General features: G+C 45.9%; 1 protein-coding gene across 1 annotated transcript in view; it reads left to right on the top strand.

The window, feature by feature from the left end:
- DNAH9 (dynein axonemal heavy chain 9) overlaps positions 1-24481 on the top strand; it is a 336995-nt gene that overhangs the window by 174436 nt on the left and 138078 nt on the right. The window contains exons 43-46 of the mRNA XM_089663852.1: positions 7499-7695; positions 17409-17571; positions 21698-21821; positions 24174-24316. Of these exons, the coding sequence (XP_089519978.1) occupies positions 7499-7695; positions 17409-17571; positions 21698-21821; positions 24174-24316 (627 nt within the window). The remainder of the gene's footprint in view (positions 1-7498; positions 7696-17408; positions 17572-21697; positions 21822-24173; positions 24317-24481) is intronic.

The following is a 24481-nucleotide window of genomic DNA, read 5'->3' as shown; positions in this document are numbered from 1 at the left end:
AAAGCACGCCGCCACTGAACTCTAGAGCAGTGGAGATGTGTTCTCTGGAGTGACCAATCACACTTCTCTGTCTGGCAATCCGATGGACATGTCTGGGTTTGACAGTTGTCATGAGAACTGTACTTTCCTGACTGCATTGTGCCAAGTGTAAAGTTTGGTGGAGGGGGGATTATGGTGTGGGGTTGTTCTTCAGGGGTTGGGCTTTGCCCCCTAGCTCCAGTGAAGGGAACTCTTAAGGCGTCAGCATACCAAGACATTTTGGACAATTTCATGCTCCCAACTTTGTGGGAAGAGTTTGGGGATGGCCCCTTCCTGTTCCAACATGACTGCCCACCAGTGCACAAAGCGAGGTCCATAAAGACATGGAGGAGCCAGTTTGGGGTGGAGGAACTTGACTGTCCTGCACAGAGTCCTGACCTCAACCCCATAGAACACCTTTGGGATGAATTGGAGCGGAGACTGCGAGCCAGGCCTCCTCCCCCGACATCAGTGCCTGACCTGACAAATGTGCTTCTGGAAGAATGGTCCAACCTTCCCATAGACACCCTCCTAAACCTTGTGGACGGCCTTCCCAGAAGAGTTGAAGCTGTTATAGCTGCAAAGGGCGGGGCCAACTCAATATTGAACCCTACGGACAAAGACTGGGGGGTCATTATAGTTCATGTGCGTGGAAAGGCCGGCCGACCAATACTTTTAGCAATATAGTGTGTGTATGTACTGTATATGTGTGTATATATGATATCTATATATATGAAAAAGAAAACTAAAAAATAAATCATTAAAGGAAAAAACCTATATAAAGTATAACAGACAGGGCCGGGACCAAGGGTGGGCGGGAGGGGCGGCTGCCCTGGGCGCAATAGTTTACTGTAGGAATGGGGGCGCCTTCCTTCCGTTATAAGGCTGACAGGAGTAGTGACAGTGGTGGGACTGTGTTGGAATAGCTCCCAACAGTCCTACTGGACCTCTTGTGAATCCACCCTCACAAATTGTTGCGAATAGCAAACTTTTAACGAAACATCAACACAAGCATGTGACCAGTGTTAAAACTGCACTTCCAGGTCAATACAAACCTGACTGATAGATCAGCAGCTCCGCAGCGATTATGCACATCATGAATCGGGGGATGGGGCGCCTTTGCCTTTGGCGTCTTTGCCTTGGCTGCTGCATGGTCTTGTCCCAGCACTGATAACAGATACCATGGCACAGGAATGCATTAACTTTGAAACTGGCAAATCCTCCCCAGAATACCGAAGGAGCTTTATATATCAACTGCCTTGTTTCCTATACCATGGAAGTTGGTCAATAAATATAACAGTCGTGGCATTTGGAGGGTCATAGTTGGATGACAGCGTTCCCGCTCCCAATGGATGCTGAATCATCTGTGCAGGCAATATAGAAATGGCCATTTATCATAGTCCCTCTCTGTACATAACGGTACAAAGGGTTGGGGACATTGGGGGACGTGTGCTTCCTGGAAGAACAATGGAACGGTGAGAGATCGCAGAGCCGCCAGATCATCGAGATGCCGCAGTGGAGACCAATAAACATCAGACAAGGGAGAGTCACTGGAGTCCCAACATGGCAATTTACAGAACAGGTCTAGGAGTCATGATAATTGTTACTTTGACCCCTTCACCGAAACTCAGACACTGCTGCGCACAGCTCCCCATGTCTGCGAGTTCTAGGCGATGTGTAATTACTTTTTTATATCCAAGTGGAGGTAGAAGCACGGCATGGGATACAAATCTTTAGCTGGTAGGTGGGAAATCTTTGTTTGAGCTGGATAGCCTAGGTACAACAGCTCTCCACAAAAACAGGGGTCCCCTTCCAGAGATAGGGGTCACCTGGCTTCAGAAGTCTAAATTAAATTGAGCCAGGGGTGTGCCAAACTTAGTCGGATCTAGGGGGCACAGTGGTGGGCTCTACCCCCCCCCCCAGATTTTAGTTGTGCTCCCCCAAAGCCAACCCTCAACTGCCACTATACTACACTAATCTGCCACTGTACTGCCCTAACCTTCCACTATACTGCCCTAACCTGCCACTATACTGCCCTAACCTGCCACTATACTACCCTAACCTGCCACTATACTACCCTAACCTTCCACTGTACTGCCCTAACCTTCCACTATACTACCCTAACCTACCACTATACTGCCCTAACCTGCCACTATACTACCCTAACCTGCCACTATACTACCCTAACCTTCCACTGTACTGCCCTAACCTTCCACTATACTACTCTAACCTGCCACTATACTACCCTAACCTTCCACTATACTACCCTAACCTTCCACTATACTACTCTAACCTGCCACTATACTACTCTAACCTGCCACTATACTACCCTAACCTACCACTATACTACCCTAACCTGCCACTATACTGCCCTAACCTGCCACTATACTGCTACTATACTGCCCTAACCTGCCACTATACTGCCCTAACCTGCCACTATACTGCTACTATACTGCCCTAACCTGCCACTATACTGCCCTAACCTGCCACTATACTACCCTAACCTACCACTATACTACCCTAACCTACCACTATACTACCCTAACCTACCACTATACTGCCCTAACCTACCACTATACTACCCTAACCTGCCACTATACTACCCTAACCTTCCACTATACTGCTACTATACTGCTCTAACCTGCCACTATACTACCCTAACCTGCCACTATACTGCTACTATACTGCTCTAACCTGCTACTATACTGCCCTAACCTGCCACTATACTGCCCTAACCTGCCACTATACTACCCTAACCTTCCACTATACTACCCTAACCTACCACTATACTACCCTAACCTTCCACTATACTGCTACTATACTGCTCTAACCTGCCACTATACTACCCTAACCTGCCACTATACTGCCCTAACCTGCCACTATACTGCCCTAACCTTCCACTATACTGCTACTATACTGCTCTAACCTGCCACTATACTACCCTAACCTGCCACTATACTACCCTAACCTGCCACTATACTGCTACTATACAGCCCTAACCTGCCACTATACTACCCTAACCTGCCACTATACTGCCCTAACCTTCCACTATACTGCTACTATACTGCCCTAACCTTCCACTATACTGCTACTATACTGCCCTAACCTGCCACTATACTACCCTAACCTGCCACTATACTACCCTAACCTTCCACTATACTACCCTAACCTGCCACTATACTGCTACTATACTGCTCTAACCTGCCACTATACTACTCTAACCTGCCACGATACTACCCTAACCTGCCACTATACTACTACTATACTGCTCTAACCTGCCACTATACTACTCTAACCTGCCACTATACTACCCTAACCTGCCACTATACTGCTACTATACTGCTGTAACCTGCCACTATACTACCCTAACCTGCCACTATACTGCCCTAACCTTCCACTATACTACCCTAACCTTCCACTATACTGCTCTAACCTGCCACTATACTGCCCTAACCTTCCACTATACTACCCTAACCTTCCACTATACTGCTCTAACCTGCCACTATACTACCCTAACCTGCCACTATACTACCCTAACCTACCACTATACTACTACTATACTGCTCTAACCTGCCACTATACTGCCCTAACCTGCCACTATACTACTACTATACTGCTCTAACCTGCCACTATACTACCCTAATCTTCCACTATACTACCCTAACCTGCCACTATACTACTACTATACTGCTCTAACCTGCCACTATACTACTCTAACCTGCCACGATACTACCCTAACCTGCCACTATACTACTACTATACTGCTCTAACCTGCCACTATACTACTCTAACCTGCCACTATACTACCCTAACCTGCCACTATACTGCTACTATACTGCTGTAACCTGCCACTATACTACCCTAACCTGCCACTATACTGCCCTAACCTTCCACTATACTACCCTAACCTTCCACTATACTGCTCTAACCTGCCACTATACTGCCCTAACCTTCCACTATACTGCCCTAACCTTCCACTATACTACCCTAACCTGCCACTATACTGCCCTAACCTGCCACTATACTACCCTAACCTTCCACTATACTACCCTAACCTGCCACTATACTGCTACTATACTGCTCTAACCTGCCACTATACTACCCTAACCTGCCACTATACTACCCTAACCTGTCACTATACTACTACTATACTGCTCTAACCTGCCACTATACTGCCCTAACCTGCCACTATACTACTACTATACTGCCCTAACCTGCCACTATACTACCCTAACCTGCCACTATACTGCTACTATACTGCTCTAACCTGCCACTATACTACCCTAACCTGCCACTATACTACTACTATACTGCTCTAACCTGCCACTATACTACTACTATACTGCTCTAACCTGCCACTATACTGCCCTAACCTGCCACTATACTACCCTAACCTTCCACTATACTACCCTAACCTTCCACTATACTACCCTAACCTGCCACTATACTGCTACTATACTGCTCTAACCTGCCACTATACTACCCTAACCTGCCACTATACTGCCCTAACCTTCCACTATACTACCCTAACCTTCCACTATACTGCTCTAACCTGCCACTATACTGCCCTAACCTTCCACTATACTACCCTAACCTGCCACTATACTACCCTAACCTGCCACTATACTGCCCTAACCTGCCACTATACTACCCTAACCTTCCACTATACTACCCTAACCTGCCACTATACTGCTACTATACTGCTCTAACCTGCCACTATACTACCCTAACCTGCCACTATACTACCCTAACCTGTCACTATACTACTACTATACTGCTCTAACCTGCCACTATACTGCCCTAACCTGCCACTATACTACTACTATACTGCCCTAACCTGCCACTATACTACCCTAACCTGCCACTATACTGCTACTATACTGCTCTAACCTGCCACTATACTACCCTAACCTGCCACTATACTACTACTATACTGCTCTAACCTGCCACTATACTACTCTAACCTGCCACTATACTACCCTAACCTGCCACTATACTGCTACTATACTGCTCTAACCTGCCACTATACTACCCTAACTTGCCACTATACTGCCACTATACTGCCCTAACCTGCCACTATACTGCTACTATACTGCTCTAACCTGCCACTATACTACCCTAACCTGCCACTATACTGCCCTAACCTTCCACTATACTACCCTAACCTTCCACTATACTGCTCTAACCTGCCACTATACTGCCCTAACCTTCCACTATACTGCCCTAACCTTCCACTATACTACCCTAACCTTCCACTATACTGCTCTAACCTGCCACTATACTGCCCTAATCTTCCACTATACTACCCTAACCTGTCACTATACTGCCCTAACCTTCCACTATACTACCCTAACCTTCCACTATACTGCTCTAACCTGCCACTATACTACCCTAACCTGCCACTATACTGCCCTAACCTGCCACTATACTGCCCTAACCTTCCACTATACTACCCTAACCTGCCACTATACTGCCCTAACCTGCCACTATACTACCCTAACCTTCCACTATACTACCCTAACTTGCCACTATACTACTACTATACTGCTCTAACCTGCCACTATACTGCCCTAACCTGCCACTATACTACCCTAACCTGTCACTATACTACTACTATACTGCTCTAACCTGCCACTATACTGCCCTAACCTGCCACTATACTACTACTATACTGCCCTAACCTGCCACTATACTACTACTATACTGCTCTAACCTGCCACTATACTACCCTAACCTTCCACTATACTACCCTAACCTGCCACTATACTGCTACTATACTGCTCTAACCTGCCACTATACTACCCTAACCTGCCACTATACTGCCCTAACCTGCCACTATACTACTACTATACTGCTCTAACCTGCCACTATACTACTCTAACCTGCCACTATACTACCCTAACCTGCCACTATACTACTACTATACTGCTCTAACCTGCCACTATACTACCCTAACCTGCCACTATACTACCCTAACCTGCCATTATACTGCTACTATACTGCTCTAACCTGCCACTATACTACCCTAACCTGCCACTATACTGCCCTAACCTGCCACTATACTGCTACTATACTGCTCTAACCTGCCACTATACTACCCTAACCTGCCACTATACTGCCCTAACCTTCCACTATACTACCCTAACCTGCCACTATACTGCCCTAACCTGCCACTATACTGCTACTATACTGCTCTAACCTGCCACTATACTACCCTAACCTGCCACTATACTGCCCTAACCTTCCACTATACTGCCCTAACCTCCCACTATACTACCCTAACCTTCCACTATACTACCCTAACCTGCCACTATACTGCCCTAACCTTCCACTATACTGCCCTAACCTGCCACTATACTGCTACTATACTGCTCTAACCTGCCACTATACTGCCCTAACCTTCCACTATACTGCCCTAACCTGCCACTATACTGCTACTATACTGCTCTAACCTGCCACTATACTGCCCTAACCTTCCACTATACTGCCCTAACCTTCCACTATACCGCCCTAACCTGCCACTATACTGCCCTAACCTTCCACTATACTGCCCTAACCTGCCACTATACTGCCATAACCTGCCACTATACTGCCACTATACTACCCTAACCTGCCACTATACTGCCACTATACTGAGCTGTGTGCAGTCTCATACGATCTGTCAGTGTATAATGTGCTGGATGGACGACAGGAGAGAGATCCCACAGAACACAACACAGCTCACCTCCTCCCGGCTCTTTCATCTCTGCCACTTCTTCTCTCCCTGCTCCAGGCTGTCCCTTGGTCCTGGCTTGTCAGCTGCTGGAGGGAGAGGTACACGAGCATTGCTCTGCAACTGCCCTCCTCCATGCCCCACCACATCGATCCTCCTGCTGTCCAGGCCACTGCATTAGTACCGGTGGTACCCCTCTGATGGTGATCCTGCATTGCTCTGTCCGCCGCTGCTCAACAGGTCCCTTCTTCCAGGGGGTGGTGCCGTCCCCCTAAAAATTTCCGCCCTAGGCAAACGCTTTGTTTGCCTCGTGGTAGATATGCCCCTGCATGTATGCCTGGCTTATGATGGAAGGTGGAGAAAATGGAAGGCCAACAATGTGGAAAAGGACAAAAACAGCACTGAGAAAGACAGCTGCACTTCCACCATGGAGAAATTGGTGCTGTGTGGGAACATGACTATCCTCCTAAAGAGTAAAAGCTGATTACCACCGTTACTGTAATCTCTACACTACCCTTTCCCAGAATCCCCTGTTATTACAAATATGGAGATGGTACTTTTATATGATAGCCAGTCTGACCCCTTGTACAAAAGCTGGATGGTTCCTAATTGTGCTTGAAGTAGTCTGACTATGGTGACCCTAGTAGATCAGATTGGAGAAAAGCGGCTTGCTCTTCTGTGGCCATCTTTGAGTTTAGTAATTGTTATCAACCTGTGTAGAGTCTTGGTCTTGCTAGAACTCACTCTTTCCTTGTTATATCTTTACAGGACATAGATGAAACACTGGAACAAGCAAGAATGCTGAACATGTTCTGCCATTTTGCAAATGGAGTTGGTGAGCCCAAATATATGCCAGTCCAGTCTTGGCAGTCGTTGAACAAGATCTTGGTGGAAGCCTTAGACAGTCACAATGAGGTCAATGCTGTGATGAACTTGGTTCTGTTTGAGGATGCCATGTGCCACATGTAAGTATAAAACACAAAAACGTTTGTGCACCTTTCTATGGCCTACTTATTGCTGCCCCAACTCTGACCTGCCAGAACCTAAACTCTGGTTCTTTGACTTCTGGTGGCCACCTATTTCCACCTGTTTTGCCTGCTGGTTTAATCCCAGATTGGAGATCCTTCTAATACTTAGGTTGACGTGAGTAATTTGATTAATCAAGTTTCAAACAATAGTATCTAAATCATAAAAGCAACAGTTAAAAGATAAAGCCATGATATAGTGGGAATATTACCGGCTACATATAAGGTACATTTATTATTATTATTATTATTATACAGTATTTATAAAGCGCCAATAGTTCGCTCAGCGCTGTACATTACAAAGGGGGACAGAACATGTGACAGAACAATACCAATACAATGTGATACACGAGGGGTTCGAGGGCCCTGCTCTTTCGAGCTTACAATCTAGGAGGGAGGGGATGGTGGCACAGGAGGAGATAGCTGTGGGGGATGGAGTGGTAGGAAGAGTGGAGGAGGTCGGCAAGTTAGCAGGGGGCGGGGTAGGCTTCCCTAAAGAGATGGGTTTTCAGGGTGCGCCTAAAGGAGAGGAGAGTAGGTGATAATCTGATGGGTTGGGGCAGGGAGTTCCAGAGGATGGGTGACACCCTGGAGAAGTCCTGGAGGCGGGCTTGGGAGGAGGAGACCAGGGAACTAGAGAGAAGGAGGTCTTGTGAGGAGCGGAGTGTGCGTGTTGGGCGGTACTTGGATATTAGGTCAGTGATGTAGTTCGGGGCAGTATGGTGGACGGCTTTGTACGTCAGCGTTAGGATTTTGAATTTGATTCGTTGCGCAATCGGAAGCCAGTGGAGGGATTGGCAGAGGGGGGTGGCGGAGACGGAGCGGTTGGAAAGGTGAATGAGTCTGGCAGCCGTATTCAGGATGGACTGAAGCGGGGATAGCCAGCGGCGAGGCAGGCCAGTGAGGAGGGAGTTGCAGTAGTCGAGTCGTGATATCATGAGGGAGTGGATGAGCTGTTTAGTGGTTTCTGGGGTTAGGAACGTGCGGATTTTGGCGATGTTGCGGAGGTGGAGTCTGCACGAGTTTGTTAAAGATTGGACTTGGGGCTGAAAGGATAGGTTGGAGTCCAGAATGACACCCAGTACTCTGGCCTGCAGGGCGGGTTTGATGGTAGCGTTGTTGGATGTGACGGAGAAATCAATGGGGGGTGGTGTCCGGGCATTTATGACATCCTGTCTATGCAATTGGCTGTCAAAGAGTGAAGTGCAAATGTATCTGGGCTTTTTTCAATAATCATCTAATGTGAATTATACTGATTGGCTGCTCAAGGTAAATGTGTTCAAATTAAGTACAAGAACCTCTTAAACGCAAGAATTCTTAAAAAGTTGTCATCGAATCTATATAGATCTTTAGTGATCACTAGAGGGACCACTAGCAGAAGGAAGAATGTCTTGATGCCTCTATATAGATCTTTATATCACTAGAGGGACCACCAGCAGGAGGAAGGAGGGAATGATTCCTTTATATAGATAATAGAAATAGATAGGAAGAAAGAAAGAAAATAAAGAAATAGGAAAAGTAAAAGCAGAATAAAAGAGAAAAAAAAAATAAAGGAATAGGAAAAGTAAAAATCTAATAAAATAGAAAAGAAAATAAAGGAATAGAAAAGTAATAGAAAATAAAGGAATAGGAAAAGTAAAAATTGAATAAAATAGAAAAGAAAATAAAGGGATAGAAAATAAAGGAATAGGAAAAGTAAAAATTGAATAAAAGAGAAAAGATAGTAAAGGAATAGAAAATAAAGGAATAGGAAAAGTAAAAATTGAATAAAAGAGAAAAGATAGTAAAGGAATAGAAAATAAAGGAATAGGAAAAGTAAAAATTGAATAAAAGAGAAAAGATAGTAAAGGAATAGAAAATAAAGGAATAGGAAAAGTAAAAATTGAATAAAATAGAAAAGAAAAAAAAGGAATAGAAAAATAATAGAAAATAAAGGAACAGGAAAAGTTAAAATCAAATAAATAGAAAAAACAATAAGGAAATAAAATAAGAATTGAAAATAAAGGAGTAGGAAAAGTAAATATAGCATAAAATAGAAAATAAAATAAAGGAAAATAAATAGAATAGAAAATAAAGGAATAGGAAAAGTAAACATAGAATAAAATAGAATAGAAAATAAAGGAATAGAAAAGAACAGAACAGAATAGAAAATAAAGGAATAGGAAAGAAAAAAATAGAATAAAGTAAAATAGAAAATAAAGAAATAGAAAACAAAATAGAATAGAAAATAAAATAGAAATGAATAGAGTAAAACAGAACAGAATAGCAGAGAAAATAATAGAGTAGAATAAAATAGAGTAGAAAATAAAGGAAGGAAGAAAAGGACAGAATAGAAAGGAATGGAAAAGAAATAATAGAATGGAATAGAAAATAACAGAATAGAAAAGAAAGGAATAGAATCTAAAAGAATAGAATAGAAAATAAGTATATAATAGAACATAAAGGAATAGAAACTAATATAATAGAAATAACAGAACAGAATAGAATAAAAAATAGAATAGAATAGAATCAAATAGAAAAAAAATAAAACTTTTTTCTGAAATTTGAATAGAATATAACCAGCTATTCTTTGCAATGAATTCAGATCAATTCGATATTTTTTAATTCAAATTTGATTCGAATACTTCAGATCCACTGAAAACATTTGAATTAGGTAAAAAAACGAAATTAAACTAAATGAATTTCGTTACGAAAGCACCAAAACGAAGTTAGTGAAACAATTTATTTCATTCTGCACGTGTCTAGTCGCGGCTCCGTCCCTTGCTACCACCATCTTTTCCTCCATTTCATTCGCGGCCGGCGTCTCCTTGGCCATTGGACGGCCTCTAATGATGTAACTCTTCACTCTTTTGCTAAAAGAGTTTTCCCTTCCAGCAATTTCTTTGTAGTCGCGTTGCTTCGTCTCCCGGTGTCTGGCTTTCCGCGACGCTCAGCTTCTATAGAGCTTATTATTTTATATATAATCGGGTTGCGTTGTCAGAAGTGGCAGTTTAATAGAGAGGAAGGGAGCAGCAATAAGTCGTGCGTCATTCGTTCTACATCACGGGACGCAGAGTCATCAGTTTTGGCCGGAGGATTGAAGGCCCCTGATTTCCCCAGCGGAGGAGCGGGCAGTCACAGGAACACTCATTGTGATCAGGAGACACCTGAATGTGTCTCCAGTGGCTCCGCGCTCGTGTAATTGGCCATCGCTCCTGATAGAGACAATCCTAGGAGTTGTTAGGGGCTTCGCCGGGCGCAGTACGAGGAGAGAGATGGCCTCATTACACATAACAAGACGCAGCTCAAGCTGAAAGTACATCGGGAGAGGAACAACTCCCGCTCATTTGTGTTCGGGGAGAACTTTACCACCAAACTTCCCTCACACACAGATTCTGCAGACGCCTTTTATTTTCCGTATTATTTCATTCAATTCCAGATATGTAAGGTGTCCAGATAACAATGTGGCAATCAGGGGTGGACAACTCCATGGGGCCCCCGGGCAATAGGGGATCATGGGGCCCCTGTGTCCTTGCTCACATTCAAACCACACCCAAAAAAGCCTATGAAATGTACCAGGGTCATCTCATGGGGCCCTCTACTGACCCCGGGCCCTTTGGCAGCGCCCGAGTTCCCAAATGGTTAGTCCGCCCATGGTGGCAATGTAGTCCGACTAAATTTTTGGCCTTTTTTATAATGTACATAAACGGCTGGATGGGAGCAGTGCAGGAGCGGGTTGCCGTTCATAAACGGCACCCATATTTTCAGACTGTGCGCGCTCCCTGGGAGCGCGCGACATCGCGATCCAGTGCCCGCTGTGTCCGGATTGTTGTACGGGACCTCTGTGTGAGGTCCCGATCATGTGATCACTGATTGATTGGCCATTCAGTGATCACATGAATAGTAGTAAGCAAGATGTCACTTCTGACATCATTGCTTACTACGTGTGAAATTTGTGAATGATCACAGAGGTCACATGGTGTGACGGGAGTGACTTTGGGTGGGGGGCCCATGGAACACAGCCCCCTTTGGAGAGGTGGGGAGACCCCTGTCTCAGCTCCCCATATCCCTATTATGTGTAAGTCACCCTGTGCCTGTTAGGGGTATAGGGTGGAATGTTCTAATATTGGGGTGGGGGGGGGGTGTTCATTGCCATGCGGCTGCATCCCATTGTTCTGTTGTGTGTCTTGCTTGGGAGCAAACTATTATGGGATATACGGGGCGGCACAGTGGCTTAGTGGTTAGCACGTCTGCCTTGCAGTAAATGGGTCATGGGTTTGATTCCCGACCATGGCGCCTCCTGCCTGGAGTTTGAATGTTCTCCCTGTGACCGCGTGGGTTTCCTCCGGGTATTCCGGTTTCCTCCCACACTCCAAAGACATGCTGGTAGGTTAATTGTCTCCTGTCTAAATTGTCCCTAGTATGTGTATGTATGAATGTAGTTAGGGACCTTAGATTGTACGCCCCTTGAGGGTTAGGGACCTTAGATTGTACGACCCTTGAGGGTTAGGGACCTTAGATTGTATGCCCCTTGAGGGTTAGGGACCTTAGATTGTACGCCCCTTGAGGGTTAGGGACCTTAGATTGTACGCCCCTTGAGGGTTAGGGACTGATGTGAATGTACAATATATATGTAAAGCGCTGCATAAATTGACGGCGGTATACAAGTACCTGAAATAAATAAATATGTGTTTGTACTGGCTTGGTGGGGGATGTTTCCAGCAGCCCTTCCCCCTGATGGGACGGCCTGCTGATGTGTTTCCTGTTACTGGGTGCATTTCCCCGCCTTGTGTATATATCTTGTATCTATGTTAAAATAAAGCAGTCCATTTCCTGTTTTAATACAAGTCTGGTGCAGTCTCGTCTTGTTTGGTCAGCGGTGGTGTCCATGGATCTGTGTTCGGACAGGGATGCGGGAGTCTAATGGAAATACCCTAGTGCAGTCAGGGTCCGGTTCCGTTACACATGGTACAACAGCCCTGTACCATGTGACAAGCTGTGACCAATCACAGCTCACACAGTATTTCTCAATGACTGCAAGAATACAGCCAGAGTGGAAAAATGATTGCTTTTACAGCCTTTATGGGTGTAAAAGCAATCAGTGTAAAAAAAAAAAAAAAAATCTTCATCACCCCCCACAAGTAGTACAGTGTCACCATGGTGACGCTGTACTGCTAGGGTGACAGTATGTAAAAAAAAAAAAAAACAACAAATAATATAAAAAAATTAAATAAAAACGTAAAACATTTTTTTTTTAAATTATAATTTTTGGTTATAAACTAATTTGGGTTATTTTTTTTAATAAAAAGATAGATGAATATATTTTGGCCAAGATTTATGAAGAAAGATTATTTATTTGCAAAATGTTATAAGAAAAACACTTTTTTTCAAAATGTTTGGACTTTTTCATTTATATATATTGAAAAAAAAAATCCCAGTGGTGAATAAATACCACCAAAATAAAGTTTTATTTGTCTCAAAAAAATGCTAAAATTTCATATGGGTACAGTGTTGCATGACCGCACAATTGTCATTCAAAGTGATAGCGCTGAAAGCTGAAAATTGGCCTGGGCAGGAAGGGGGTGAAAGTGTCCGGACTGGAAGGGGGGGAAAGTGTCCGGACTGGAAGGGGGTAAAAGTGTCTGGACTGGAAGGGGGTGAAAGTGTCCGGACTGGAAGGGGGTAACAGTGTCCATACTGGAAGGGGGGGAAAGTGTCCGGACTGGAAGGGGGTGAAAGTGTCCGGACTGGAAGGGGGGGAAAGTGTCCGGACTGGAAGGGGGGGAAAGTGTCCGGACTGGAAGGGGGTGAAAGTGTCCGGACTGGAAGGGGGGGAAAGTGTCCGGACTGGAAGGGGGGGAAAGTGTCCGGACTGGAAGGGGGTGAAAGTGTCCGGACTGGAAGGGGGTGAAAGTGTCCGGACTGGAAGGGGGTGAAAGTGTCCGGACTGGAAGGGGGGGAAAGTGTCCAGACTGGAAGGGGGTGAAAGTGTCCGGACTGGAAGGGGGGGAAAGTGTCCATACTGGAAGGGGGTGAAAGTGTCCGGACTGGAAGGGGGTGAAAGTGTCCGGACTGGAAGGGGGGGAAAGTGTCCGGACTGGAAGGGGGTGAAAGTGTCCATACTGGAAGGGGGTGAAAGTGTCCGGACTGGAAGGGGGTGAAAGTGTCCGGACTGGAAGGGGGGGAAAGTGTCCATACTGGAAGGGGTTAACAGCCGGACATTTTTCTTCAGTGATTTGGGGGACATTGACTGCCGCCATATAGATGGGAATGCATTTTGCCAAAGTTTTGGGGGAAATGAAAACTCATAATTAAAAAAAAAATTGTACTGAAAAAAATTTAGCAGAGCACAGCAGGTGTGCAAACCTGGAGACTCATGATGGTGTGCAGAGTGGAAACATCAGTGCAGGGAGGGTGGGAGCGCCTCATAGTGGGCACAGAAGATGTACACACCCAGGAACTCCGCACAGGGATAACAGGCATACAGTGCCAGAAACTCAGCACAGAGATAGTGGGAAACCCTCATCATGGACACAGCAGGGATACAGACCTGAGAACTCAGCACAGGGATGGTGGGAACCCCTCATAATGGGCACAGCAGGTGTAGACCTGAGAACTCAGCACAGGGATGGTGGGAACCCCTCATAATGGGCACAGCAGGTGTAGACCTGGGAACTCCGCACAGGGATGGTGGGAACCCCTTATAATGGGCACAGCAGGTGTAGACCTGGGAACTCCGCACAGGGATGGTGGGAACCCCTCATAATGGGCACAGTAGGTGTAGACCTGGGAACTCCGCACAGGGATGGTGGGAACCCCTTATAATGGGCACAGCAGGTGTAGACCTGAGAACTCGGTGCAGCAATGGTGGGAAACCTTCATAATGAGCACAGCAGGTGTACTGACCCAGGAACTTGGCACAGAAATGGTGGGAACCCCTCATAATGAGCACAGCATGTGTACTGACCCAGGAACTTGACACAGGAATGGTGGGATCCCTCAAAATTGGCACAGGAAGTGCAGAGACCTAGTAACTTAGCACAATGATGGTGGGAGCCCCCTCATAATGAGCACTGAAGGTGTGCAGACCCAGGAACTCAGCACAGGGATGGTGGAAAACCCCTCATAATAGGCATAGCAGGTTTTTAGACTCGGAACTCAGTGTAGGGATGATAGGGACCACTCTTAATGAGCACAGAGATGTACAGACCTGCGATCAACACAGGGATGATGGGAACCCCTCATAATAGACACAGAAGGTGTGCATCCCTGTGAAGTGCAGGGATGCTGAGAATGCCTCCTAATGGGCACAGAAGTTATACAAACTCAGGGCCTTTTGTCAGGAATGGTGGGAACCCCTTATAATGGGCACAGCAGATGTACAGACATGGGATCTTGGTGCAGGAATGGTGGGAACCCCCCATAATATTATTATTATTATTATTATACATTATTTATATATCGCCAATAGTTTGCTCAGCGCTGTACATTACAATGGGAGACAGTACAATAACAATACAATACAATACACGAGGGGTTCGAGGGCCCTGCTCCTTGGAGCTTACAATCTAGGAGGGGGGGATGGTGGCACAGGAGGAGATAGCTGTGGGAGATGGAGTGGTAGGAAGAGTGGAGGAGGTCGGCAAGTTAGCAGGGGGTGGGGTAGGCTTCCCTGAAGAGATGGGTTTTCAGGGTGCGCCTAAAGGAGAGGAGAGTAGGTGATAATCTGATGGGTTGGGGCAGGGAGTTCCAGAGGATGGGTGACACCCTGGAGGCGGGCATGGGAGGAGGAGACCAGGGAACTAGAGAGAAGGAGGTCTTGTGAGGAGCGGAGTGTGCGTGTTGGGTGGTACTTGGATATTAGGTCAGTGATGTAGTTCGGGGCAGTATGGTGGACGGCTTTGTACGTCAGTGTTAGGATTTTGAATTTGATCTGTTGGGCAATCAGGAGCCAGTGGAGGGATTGGCAGAGGGGGGTGGCGGAGATGGAGCGGTTGGAAAGGTGAATGAGTCTGGCAGCCGTATTCAGGATGGACTGAAGCGGGGATAGCCAGCGGCGAGGCAGGCCAGTGAGGAGGGAGTTGCAGTAGTCGAGTCGTGATATGATGAGGGAGTGGATGAGCTGCTTAGTGGTTTCTGGGGTTAGGAACGTGCGGATTTTGGCGATGTTGCGGAGGTGGAGTCTGCACGAGTTTGTTAAAGATTGGACTTGGGGCTGGAAGGATAGGTTGGAGTCCAGAATGACACCAAGTACTCTGGCCTGCGGGGCGGGTTTGATGGTAGCGTTGTTGGATGTGATGGAGAAGTCAATGGGGGGTGGTGTCAGGGCTGGGGGGGGGGAAGACAAGAAACTCGGTTTTGGAGAGGTTCAGTTTAAGGAAGTGGAGTGACATCCAGTCTGATATGTCGCTCAGCAGGTGTGTGATTTGGGCGGAGACCGAGGGGGTGAGGTGGGGGGTTGAGAGATAGATTTGTGTGTCGTCGGCATAGTAGTTGAAACCGTGAGAGTGTATGAGTTGGCCAAGGGAGGAGGTGTAGATGGAGAAGAGAAGGGGCCCAAGGACAGAGCCTTGAGGGACCCCAACAGAGAGGGGGAGTGGGGGGGAGGTGGTAGTGTTATAGGTAATGCTGAAGGAGTGTTGTGATAGGACAAGAACCAGGAGAGAGCGGAGTCTCTGAGGCCGAGAGAGTGTAGTTTTTTGAGGAGGAGGGGGTGGTCGACTGTGTCGAAGGCCGCAGAGAGGTCAAGGAGTAGGAGCACTGAATAGTGGCCATTAGCTTTGGCGGTTAGCAGGTCGTTAGTAAGTTTGAGTAGGGCGGTTTCGGTGGAGTGTAGGGGACGGAAGCCGGACTGTAGGGGGTCGAGGAGGTTGTTGGTGTTGAGGTGAGAGCTTAGGCGGTTGTAGACTAAGCGCTCAAGGAGTTTGGATGTAAATGGCAGCAGGGAGATGGGTCTGAGGTTGTTCGGGTCGGTGGGGTCCAGGGAGGGCTTTTTGAGTATGGGGGTGATGTGCACGTGCTTCAGAGGGGAGGGCAATGCGCCAGAAGAGAGGGAGGGAATATTGGGTACAGCAGGTTTGCAGAGCCAGGAACTTAGCACAGGGATGGTAGGAGCCCCTCATAATGGGCACAGCAGGTGATTAGTGCTGGGAAATCAGCACAGGGATGGTGGAAACCCTTCATAATGGCCACAGCAGGTGTCCAGATTAGAGCACTTTCTAAGCAACAAATGCCATTCTATGCCGATCTCCTCGGCACTTCTCGGCAGATTAGCTGTCAGCAGACTGACAAAACTAAAACCTCTAATAGCTATGATTATTAGTAATTATTTTTTAGCTGCTCATGCGGTCCATCATTTCTGTTCCTTTCTGGCAGGAAATCCTTGATACTGTCTCTTCTACAAATGTAGCCAACTCTTATTAATGAGATTGGTTTGTCAGTCTACCTGCAGTCTTTGTATTGAATGTTTCAGTGTTCCGGGAAGGGCCTTCGGGAGGCAGGCAGCGATGCCAAGTGTCGGTATCCCGGACAAGTGCAAGCTTCAGTGGCCTGTCACTCCGCCGTCTGCATGTTAAACACGCCTCGAGCTCTCTGCCAGCTCGGGACCCCACACAACATCCTCGCTCGTGTTCAGCCAGGAGTTTTATTAATATCTTTGTTCTGTTTCTATGTAGCTGCCGAATCAACCGTATCTTGGAGTCGCCCCGGGGGAATGCGCTGCTGGTCGGAGTGGGCGGAAGTGGCAAGCAGAGCCTGACAAGGTTGGCAGCCTACATTAGCTCCTTGGAGGTCTTTCAGATCACGCTGAGAAAGGGCTACAGCATCCCGGATCTCAAGGTAGGGAAGGGAGAGCGTGCGCAACGCCTGTTGCCAAAAAAAAAAAAAGAAGAAGTGTCAAAATAGTGCTGCGGCCAATCACATTACGCGTTTCTTTTCTTACACCATCTACAAAAATTATTACTGAAAGCTGACTGGCTGCTATTTTTTTATTAGTCCAACTAATTCAATTGGAGATCGGTTTATTAAAAAAAAGTGTCTCAAACATTTGCACAGCTTTTGGGAGCAATCGCCATAATTCGTGTATTATGTTTTCCTCCTATGATCATCAGCTCCATCTAGTGGCCATAATGTAGTATATTCCTGTTAGGGGTATTTCAGAACAATACCACATTCAGGCCGCTAGATGGAGCTGACGCTCATAGCAAGTAAAAATATTACACAGTTATGGTGATTATTCTTGAGAGCTGTGTGAATTTTTGAGATATTCACATAACAAACTTTTCATAAATAGACCTCTTAAAGGCCAATTGGGTTTTTCATTTTGAAAATACTTGGTTGACCCAGCAGTTTCCTAATTTCCCCTCAGTAGTTTGTCTCTCTGCCCCTCCCACAAGGGTGGTATTTCCTTGCAGTAGTTTGTCTCTGCCCCTCCCACAATGGTGAGAATTCCTGCAGTAGTCTGTGCCTCTGCCCCTCCCACAATGGGGAGATTTCCCCCAATAGTTTGTGTGTCTGCCCCTCCCACAATGGTGAGATTTCCCTCCAGAAGTTTGTGTCTGCCCCTCCCACAATGGTGTGATTTCACCCAGTAGTTTGTATCTCTGCCCCTCCCACAATGGGGAGATTTCCCCCAATAGTTTGTGTCTCTGCCCCTCCCACAATTATGAGATTTCCCCAAGTAGTTTGTCTTTGCCCCTCCCACAATGGTGGGATTTCCTGAAGTAGTGTGTGTCTCTGCCCCTCCCACAATGGTGAGATTTCCCCAAGTAGTTTGTCTCTGCCCCTCCCACAATGATGAGATTTCCCCCAGTGGTTTGTGTTTCTGCCCCTCCCACAATGGTGGGATTTCCTGCAGTAGTGTGTGTCTCTGCCCCTCCCACAATGGTGAGATTTTCCCCCTGTAGTTTGTGTCTCTGTCCCTCCCACAATGGTGGGATTTCCTGCAGTAGTGTGTGTCTCTGCCCCTCCCACAATGGTGAGATTTCCCCCCAGTAGTTTGTGTCTCTGCCCCTCCCACAATGGGGAGATTTCCTTAACTAGAATGATTTACAAGTATTGTGTTCCTAGTTCTTTGTACAGTGCTCTAGCATATGTCAGCGCTATATAAATGTATAATAATAGTGTGTGACAGTGGGTAGGGGCTGAGTGTAAGCTCATCTTGTGCATAGCCTGACACAGCACCACCATATATGCCAGAGCGCCAAATAATAATGTGTGACATTGGTAGGGGCATTAGAGTGTCAGCTCTTCTGGTGCAGAGACCGATATGACTGGTTTTGGTGTTCAGAATTTGCTTTCGCTACAACAAATACAATAAACCGTATGACTGGTGGCTGAGGGGAGATAATCACTGGCATCTTCTCTGTAGAATCACATTTAACCTTTCCTCTATCTGATGACTGATTCCATAACATGAGCCGTTTCATCTTCTCCTCTCTATACACAATAATTAAAGTCTGCCAATCCCCTGAATAGAAGAGCGAATTCCGCATGGCTGCCCCATCTGCAGGGGGTTATCACCACCTTCAAACACATCCATCTCTATGTAATTCTCATTTTCCTCTCCCCCACACTTTGGCCTCACTGGGCGGCATCTCCAAGGCTCTTATTTGGAGTGGAGGGGGAGGCAGTGATCTGTATGAGGCTGTGTGGGTGATTTTTTCCTTGTCTACAGATGGGAAATCCCCTTCTAAAGGGTCCCCATGCATCACAGAACTCTATCATTCCTCTCCATAACACAGCTTAATTAAAGGGCCAGTTAATCTATACATCATCCAGGTTTCTGAACACCTGACCATCACACCAATATCATTGACTTGTTGGTCATCCCATTCTAAAACCTTTAATATAGAGTTGCCCCTCTCCTCCGATGGCCATTAATATGATTTTGGCCTACCTTTGTGACCAACATCATCCACTCAGGGAAGCCTTCAGGGAAGGCTTTCTACAATATAGCGCTGCCCCCTCTCCCCCTATGACCATGAATATGATTTTGGCCTGTCTTTGTGACCAAATACATCAACCACTCACGGAAACCTTCAGGGAAGGCTTTCTACAATATAGAGTTGCCCCTCTCCCCCCATGACTGTTATTATGATTTTGGCCTACCTTTGTGACTATAACATCATCCACTAAGGGAAGCCTTCAGGGAAGGCTTTCTACAATATAGAGTTGCCCCTCTCCCCCCATGACCGTTAATATGATTTTGGCCTACCTTTGTGACTATAACATCATCCACTAAGGGAAGCCTTCAGGGAAGGCTTTCTACAATAGAGTTGCCCCTCTCCCCCCATGACCGTTAATATGATTTTGGCCTACCTTTGTGACTATAACGTCATCCACTAAGGGAAGCCTTCAGGGAAGGTTTTCTACAATATAGAGTTGCCCCTTTCCCCCTATGACCATTAATATGATTTTGGCCTACCACTGTGACTATAACATCATCCACTCAGGGAAGGCTTTCTACAAGATTTTGTAGGGTGTCTGTGGGAATTTGTGTCCATTTGTAAGGTCAGGTACTGGTGTTGGATTAGGAGACCTGCTGTTAGATTAGATGTCCTGGCTCACCGTCGGTGTTCCAATTACATATAAGGTCTTAAATAGAGCTGGCACTAAATAGGACACTCGTGTTCCTCCACACCAACTGATAACACCATTTCTTTATGGAGCTGGCTTTGTGCACAGGGGTACAGTCGTGCTGGAACAGAAAAAGGTCTTCTCCAAACTGTTACCACAAGGTTGGAGGAGCACAGTTGTCCAACATGTCATTGAATGGCATTAACTGTTCCCTTCACAGGAAACACCTGAGCTCCATTATTTGGAAGGGGGGTGGATAGCCTATGTAAAGGTAAGCCAATATCTTTATTAGGATTAGAAGACCTGGCTCACCACCAGCTTTCCAATTTCATTCAAGGTCTTCAGTAGAGTTGAGGTCAGGGCTTAGTGTAGGACACTCGAGTTCCTCCAAATGGTCAAACTATGTCTCCTCCACACTCAAATGGTCAAACTATGTCTTTATGGAGCTGGCTTTGTGCACAGGGCTGAGGGGTACAGTCCTGCTGGAACAGAGAAAGGTCTTCTCCAAACTGTTACCATAAGGTTGGAGAAGACCTGGCTCAACACCAGCTTTCTAATTTCATTCAAGGTCTTCAGTAGAGTTGAGGTCAGGACTTAGTGCAGGACACTCGAGTTCCCCCACACTCAAATGGTCAAACTATGTCTTTATGGAGCTGACTTTGTGCACAGGGCCCAGGGGAACAGTCGTGCTGAAACAGAGAAAGGTCTTCTCCAAACTGTTACCACAAGGTTGGAGGAGCATAATTGTCCAACATATCATTGAGTGCTATAGAATTAACTGTACCCTTCACTCGAAACACCCAGACTCCATCATTTGGAAGGGCGGTCCACATACTTTGGACATATAACAAGTATGATGGTTAGATGCCCATTAAATTCTGACCGGATAGTGTGGTACTCTTCTTTTGCTGAAGGATTGCTGATCATAGTTAATGGAATGATTATAAATTGGGCTTCTTTCCTACAGGAATGCAAACATATCTGTTCAGTTACTGGCACATATGAAATTCTTGGGTTATATAACATACTGGTTAGGTACGGAATCAAATTACCATGGAGTCTGTGTAAGTTAGTTATGTCAGTAATTAAGGGGATGATATGTCAACACCTCTTCATTGTCACGTAGGCCTTTCATGGGAAACATCAGCTGTAAAGTTCTTCCACAGAGGTTGTCACCTCACACACAGATCTCACCATCCTTTCTACACAAGAACAAAAAACCAGAGCAGTGGAGCTCTTTATCATAGAGAGTAATTAGTATTCATGTTTATTGTGCTTGTTGAAGATTAGGGAGCATAACTGAGATCTTAATTGGTAAACAGCACTTGCATTGTCCATTCCTCCACCATAATGGTTTACCACAATACACCTTTTTTTCTCTCCACAGGCTGATCTGGCGAACCAGTACATCAAGGCTGGGGTGAAGAACGTGGGCACGGTGTTTCTCATGACAGACGCTCAGGTGGCGGATGAGAAGTTCCTGGTGCTGGTCAATGATTTGCTGGCCTCTGGTGAGCCATTCAGCATCTCCTCCTCCTATTCCCTATCCCTGCTCATTGGGCCTGATTTATGATTGGAAGGAGGGAAAAGTGTTTGTTGCCCATATCTGTCAATGAGCTCTTGGCGTTTGCTTTCGGGTTGCTAAGATCAATGTAGATTTCCTTCTTCAGTTTTCTAAGTCTGAGTGTTTGGTTCATGGTTTCCATTATTTTAAAATACATTCTGAAGAAAATGAAAAAAAAAGACCCTTGAGATGCTTACAGGGAGCACAGCTTCAGGGTTTCAATTTCCTCCAGGCGTAACTGTAGGGCACCAATCCACCCTAATTGTTTGCTGCTTTCCTTTGGAGGAAAAGAAATTTAATCTTCAAACACGGAAAGGTTTCTTCACAGTGAGAGCTGTGAAAATGTGGAATAGACTCCCTCAGGAGTTGGTTCTGGCCAGCTCAGTGGATTGCTTCAAAAAAAGGCCTTGATTGTTTCTTAGATACACAGAATATAACTGGATACTAACATTTATAGGTAAAGTTGATTTAGGGAATATCCAGAAGATCAGGAAGGAATTTTTTTCCCAGGAGCAAATTGGATCATGGTTTGCTGGGTTTTTTTTGCCTTCCTCTGGATCAACTGTGGGTGTAGGATCATAACTTTTTTTTTATGATTGAACTGGATGGACTTTTGTCTTTTTTCATCCAGACGAACTATGTAACTATGTAATCTGGGAGCACCAGCTCTTGGACCACATAAACATGGCAATCAGGTGTTCTGAGCCCCACCTACTGTCTCTCACAAAGAATGGAAGACTTCAGTCCAGCCCTGAAGCACTAAGGAGCCCCCTGGACAATAACTGTATTGTAATACATGACTTTCCATTGTTGATAACCTTTGGGTGCATCCAAAATATAGCACAGTTGGACGTTGCTTTATTTAGGGTTCAAGCTATCAAAAGGGGGGGTAATGTTTGACAATGACAGGGGCAAGGTAAGGGATCATGTTACAAAGCATTAATAAAAGGAGCCAATTACTAGCAGCAGCTAGGGGATCAGTAGTAGGTAAATGCAGTCTTGGCTGGGATGTGCACAGAATGCTTTGCAATTCATGCAGGCTTATTCATGACCAGGGGACTAAAGATGGCTTGTAAGTCCCACTAAACCAATACCTACCCCCCCATACTTAACCTAAGTAACCACACTGACAACAAATGGAGTTAATGACCCAAAACCGGCCTTTTATTACAACCATCAATAAATAACATTTTTTAAATAACAGAAAGCACAGTATAAACATACGTTCTTTCAAGGTCTCACTAGCCATCAAGAAAAATGAATATCTGCATCCTGCTTAACTAGGCCTCCAGCCGCAACATCACGACTCGGAGACACCACCGCAGATACTCCCACCAGAACAACTGGAAGCCGTACCTCAGACGGGTTCCTATAAAATGTCTTTTCTTGTGCCCACATTAACCAACAAGGACCTTGAACCCCGATGGATGTCCCCAGCACCAATATGGCACAACCACCAGCAAGACAAACCATTAAACAACGGGCGGGCGGGAGGGAAGTTTGCCCTTTGAAAACTCTCTTCAGACTGAAAAAACTCCTGCCGCACCCTGTAAGACCACCCCTCATGGCTCCCCTCACTCCTTCCTTAACTATTTTTAACCCCCCCTTATGCTAATGGACTCTGCCCATCCCAACCCCCTTTAACCCCTGTCATGCTGGCCCTTCGTTCAGGTCTTCTTTTCTTCTTACTCTGGGCCTTCCTTTACCATTAAGATGTGAGAAGTGCGTAATCCATCCTAGCCAATTAGACTTCAGCCTACTGTGGTCATGTAACCAAGAGATCATGAAAAAGCAAACTTCAGCCTTACAGCTGTTGTGCAACTACCAGTTCCATGACGCCTGTTCCTTTGCCTATCATGCTTGTGGCTGTAAGAATCTTGCACTACCTCAAGACTTGTAGTTTTGCAACACCTGGAGGGTAAAGGTCTGCCTACCAAACATCAAAAACTGTAGTGCTACTACCCAATTACATATTTGGAAAGATCTAGAGCTCTCCTCATGCCTGACTAGCGACCTCCAACAGCAACCACAGGATTCCTCCAATGCAAGATGAAGTCGGCAACTAGGTGAGCATAAATATAATTATTCTCTGTTTCTTCACAAGGAGCACAAAGGTTCCACACAAGAGCCAACACTGATGTGTTTTAGCCTAAAGAGGCCTAGTTCATAGTTGAGTTTGCCTACCCCTTCACTAGAGGATCTCTGGTTACTCTGGGAGTAGTGCACCTTGCTTTATTGAACATGCTTGATATTTACTGTGGCTTCTATGATTATTCCTTGACCTCCTTGTGATGCGCAGGTGAAATCCCAGACTTGTTTCCCGACGACGAGGTGGAGAACATCATCAACAGCGTGAGGAATGAAGTGAAGAGCCAAGGAATGCTGGACACCAGAGAGAACTGCTGGAAATTCTTCATTGACAGAGTGCGCCGACAGCTCAAGGTGAGGACTTCCTTCCTTCCTTCCTTCCTTCCTTCCTTCCTTCCTTCCTTCCTTCCTTCCTTCCTTCCTTCCTGAATAAAGATGGTGCCATCCTTCTGAAGAGGAGAGCAGGCAAAGTCATTGTCAGGGGGAGTACTGTGATCTCTGTGGGAGACAATAAATACT

Source organism: Staurois parvus, unplaced genomic scaffold (genome assembly GCF_062004578.1).
Source record: "Staurois parvus isolate SC_StPar_1 unplaced genomic scaffold, SC_StPar_1.0 ptg001787l, whole genome shotgun sequence".
Classification (NCBI taxonomy): Eukaryota; Metazoa; Chordata; class Amphibia; order Anura; family Ranidae; genus Staurois; species Staurois parvus.
Note: the sequence above shows the minus strand (reverse complement) of the source record. Positions and strands in the feature narration are given on the sequence as shown.